This window comes from Arachis ipaensis, chromosome B03 (genome assembly GCF_000816755.2).
Source record: "Arachis ipaensis cultivar K30076 chromosome B03, Araip1.1, whole genome shotgun sequence".
Lineage (NCBI taxonomy): Eukaryota > Viridiplantae > Streptophyta > Magnoliopsida > Fabales > Fabaceae > Arachis > Arachis ipaensis.
The window spans coordinates 106689225-106692608 of NC_029787.2; the positions used below are offsets into that span (position 1 = coordinate 106689225).

A 3384-nucleotide genomic window follows, 5' to 3' on the forward strand; every position below is an offset into this window, starting at 1 on the left:
TTTACACTAAACTTTATATCAAAAAGCTAATAAAAATTTATTGACAACCTAGTATTTGATTAACCTCATTAGAAAAGCAATTGGCATATGATGTGATGCTCCCTGTTACACATTTCATTTCAAGTCTGAAAGTAGAGCTATAGATAAATTAGTTGTATCTATCGTAAATATTTGTACAAAAGTGTAATCATAACATGTTATTAAAATGAAAATACTATTTTTCTTACCTAAATATTATTAAGAACTTCTTTGAACACGACATTTGTTGTTGATGACTTTGGATTGCCGTCTTCGTCTAGAATTAGAACCTTGAGTCTACTGTGACCCTTAACTCTTAACCAAGCAATGTAAAGTTGTCCAAAGATGAACACTGATTTTGTCAAGTAAAGTCCTATATGCAATAATGATTGATCCTTACTCTTGTTGATGGTCATTGCAAAGGACACTGTTAATGGAAATTGTCTCCATTTGAACTTAAATGGAAATCTTGAATCTGAAGGTACCAAGTTCATTCTTGAAATGTACACTTTGTCGCGAATATTTCTATCGGTCACTACCGTCCCTCCAATTATGTTGTTGTCAAGTTCGTTAACTATCCTTGTCCCGTTGTATAAACCTGAAGTCTGGTCTATGTTTTGCAGTAGCATTATAGTGACTCCTGGCTTCAAAGTCAACTTATGGTTGGATAGTCTGGAACATTTGATTTCATTTAGAAACTCTGGTGTGAACCACTTTTGTTGAACATCTTCATTCTCAAAAGCTTGACATGTTGTGTTAGAACTTAGACACCCCATTTCCTTCCCTGGGAAGATTGTCAAGACAAAATCATTTTACATTCTCGACACTCTCAAGCGTGGGTGTAAGAATTGTCCTACTCTGAAAATACCCGTAATCTGACATGTTTTGTAACAAATCTGGATATGCAAAATCTTCCAAATGAAAGAGAGGGTCATCAACAGTTGTAATCATCAGATCATTTGGAATTTCAACTTCTAACTCATCACTAACTAATATTTCTATTTCCAACATCAAGTATCCAATTAGCAAATCTTTTCATTCTACCACCATGTTGATCTGAATAAGACATTAGAAGCCTCATGTTCGTATGCAGCTTTAGAACCTTACAAAACGACCACAAATGGGATGAGTTGATAGCTAATGACAATATATCGTGTCTAGACTCTTTCGGAATCACCGAAAGTATCTGTCTGAAATCACCTCCTAGAACCACAACCTTATCACCAAATGGTTGATGTGTCTTATGTTGGTCGGCTGACATAAGATCCCTGAGCATTCGATCAAGTGCATCAAAGCATATTTTATTGAACATTCGAGCTTCATACCAAATTATTAAGCTACTTTGGATGAGCAGCCCAGCCTTCAAACTGCCATGCTTGATTTTGTAAGTATATTCATCAGTAATTGTAATGGGTATTGAAAACCTAGAATGAGCCGTTCTACCAGTAGGCAGGAGTAAAGACACAATTCTACTGGATGTGACATTTAAAACAATATTTCCTCTAGATCGAATAGTAGAAGAAAGTCCATTCCAAATAAATGTCTTACCACACCCACTATGCCCATAAACGAAGTAAAAACCACCAGAGTCTATAATAACAGCATTGAGTATCTCAGTGAATACTAATCTTTGCTTATCCGTCATCTTTTGTTTCTTATATAAGTTTGTATTAGTCAACTCATTTGTGTCATATGCTAACTCTTCCTCTATTAGCTTATTCTGTAAAAAACGAACATCAGACAACTCAGGATATGGCATTGATTGATAGTTTCTTAAAGACCTCGCATTGCTGTTGAGTATCTTCTCAATCTCAATAAGGCAGAGGTTTTTTAATTCGTCATCAGTCATGTTTAGTCCTAACAAAAGCACATGATGGTTTTATGAAATATTTAATAAGTAATTTCAAAATAAAAACCGTTAATATTATTAATAAAAATAAAGTAATTAGAGAATACAATCTTGATATAAAAAATTACATAGTGAAATACCTTGATTTTTCAATGCTTTTCTCCTCTCGTATAGTATTTCGTCAGCTAATAATGTCCAAGTTGCATTCCAAACACGATCTGGTTTACTAACGCTATTAGATATCAGTAGCAACACAAATATTTTTCTCAATTGATGACCAGATATAAGTTCAGCTACCTCATTAATAGCTGCAAAGAATTCCCTATCGTCACACAGTAGTCCGATGGAATAGCAAGCATCTTGGAAGTTAGAATGTAATCCCATTAACTGTCCTAATAGAATCATATCATGTGCAACCGCTCTAAATAGTTAACAAAATTCTCATATAGTAGATATCACCTGTACTTGGTGGAACATAGTTTAACCTCCCGATAGAATACCCTCTTTTGTGTGGATGTCATTCCCTTACTTCTTTATCATAAATAACTTGATTTGGAAACTCAGCATACGTCAAAGTTTGACCTGCTTCAAATTCTTTGTTGGCCTCCGTCCATGCTAAGAACATCGTACATTTTTCTTCCTCTTCTTCCACGATTTTCTCAAGATCGCCATCATTTTTAAAGATGATATTTTGCTCTCCAGGAAAATAAAAGGTTAATCTCGTCACTAAAGACCATCTCTGATGAATATCATAAGCCAAATTTCTTCACACTTCACATGAAGACAAATACCTACAATCATAAAATTGTTTGATCTCATCAATAACCTGAGCATCCTCTCCACTGGAAGTTTCCTTTGAAACTCCTACTGCTACCCTGTCTAGACCTTTATTCACATACTTGAATAAATATTTGATAACATTTGACTTGTTGCTGTATTCTACATTAACAAGTGCTTGATAAAACATCAGTAGATATGCATTGTATGGAACCACATTCTTATTATCCATATGTACTCCCTTCTTCTCAGTAACTACTCCTGTGTCTCATTTTCTATATGATGGGTATCCACTATCATCGATAATTGTGGTGCTACTGAATATTTTGGGATAATACTTGGTGCAGTACCCAGCTTTCATGCAGGGAGATTTTAAGAAAGTTCTACCACATAGTCCATGAATCATATATGTAGACACAGCTCTAAACAATTTTGGGTACCGAACAGGATCGGGCAACTCTGATGATACTAACCAGTTAATTTGAATTGTCGTTGTTATCTTGTGGTCTCCACTCAACCATAAAAGAATATAAACATGTGGTAGGCATCTTTTTTGAAATTCCATTGTGTATATTCTTATAAATCACTAACAAAAGTCCTAATACATCCTAACTAACAAAAATTTTCAAATGTAGAATTGTTATAGATATAATATCAACTTACATCCTAACTAACAATATTTTTAAATTGTTATATTGTTTAAAAAGTTGCTAAAATACAGATAAAAATAATATATTTGT

The 3384-nt window shown here is 34.0% G+C and overlaps 2 protein-coding genes across 2 annotated transcripts; both read right to left on the reverse strand.

Annotated features, from left to right (window-relative positions):
• Window positions 228–794, reverse strand: LOC107633505. The gene has a single exon (XM_016337123.1). It carries the CDS (start codon window positions 792–794, stop codon window positions 228–230), a length of 567 nt encoding a protein of 188 aa, XP_016192609.1.
• Window positions 826–2876, reverse strand: LOC107633506. The gene is made up of 5 exons (XM_016337124.1): window positions 2694–2876; window positions 2437–2606; window positions 2008–2288; window positions 1063–1875; window positions 826–1016 (listed from the first exon to the last, which is right to left on the reverse strand). The coding sequence occupies exons 1-5, from the start codon at window positions 2874–2876 to the stop codon at window positions 826–828; spliced, it is 1638 nt and encodes a 545-aa protein (XP_016192610.1).

What these genes read in the sequence shown, in the direction of transcription:
- LOC107633505 (XM_016337123.1), bottom strand. Translation starts at nt 794, where the DNA reads ATGGGGTGTCTAAGTTCTAACACAACATGTCAAGCTTTTGAGAATGAA.
- LOC107633506 (XM_016337124.1), bottom strand. Translation starts at nt 2,876, where the DNA reads ATGGATAATAAGAATGTGGTTCCATACAATGCATATCTACTGATGTTT. An exon ending in GAAGCAGGTCAAACTTTGAC is followed by an intron (nt 2,289 to 2,436) that starts GTATGCTGAGTT and finishes TTAACTATTTAG; the next exon opens with AGCGGTTGCACATGATATGA. An exon ending in TTATTCAGATCAACATGGTG is followed by an intron (nt 1,017 to 1,062) that starts GTAGAATGAAAA and finishes TGTTGGAAATAG; the next exon opens with AAATATTAGTTAGTGATGAG.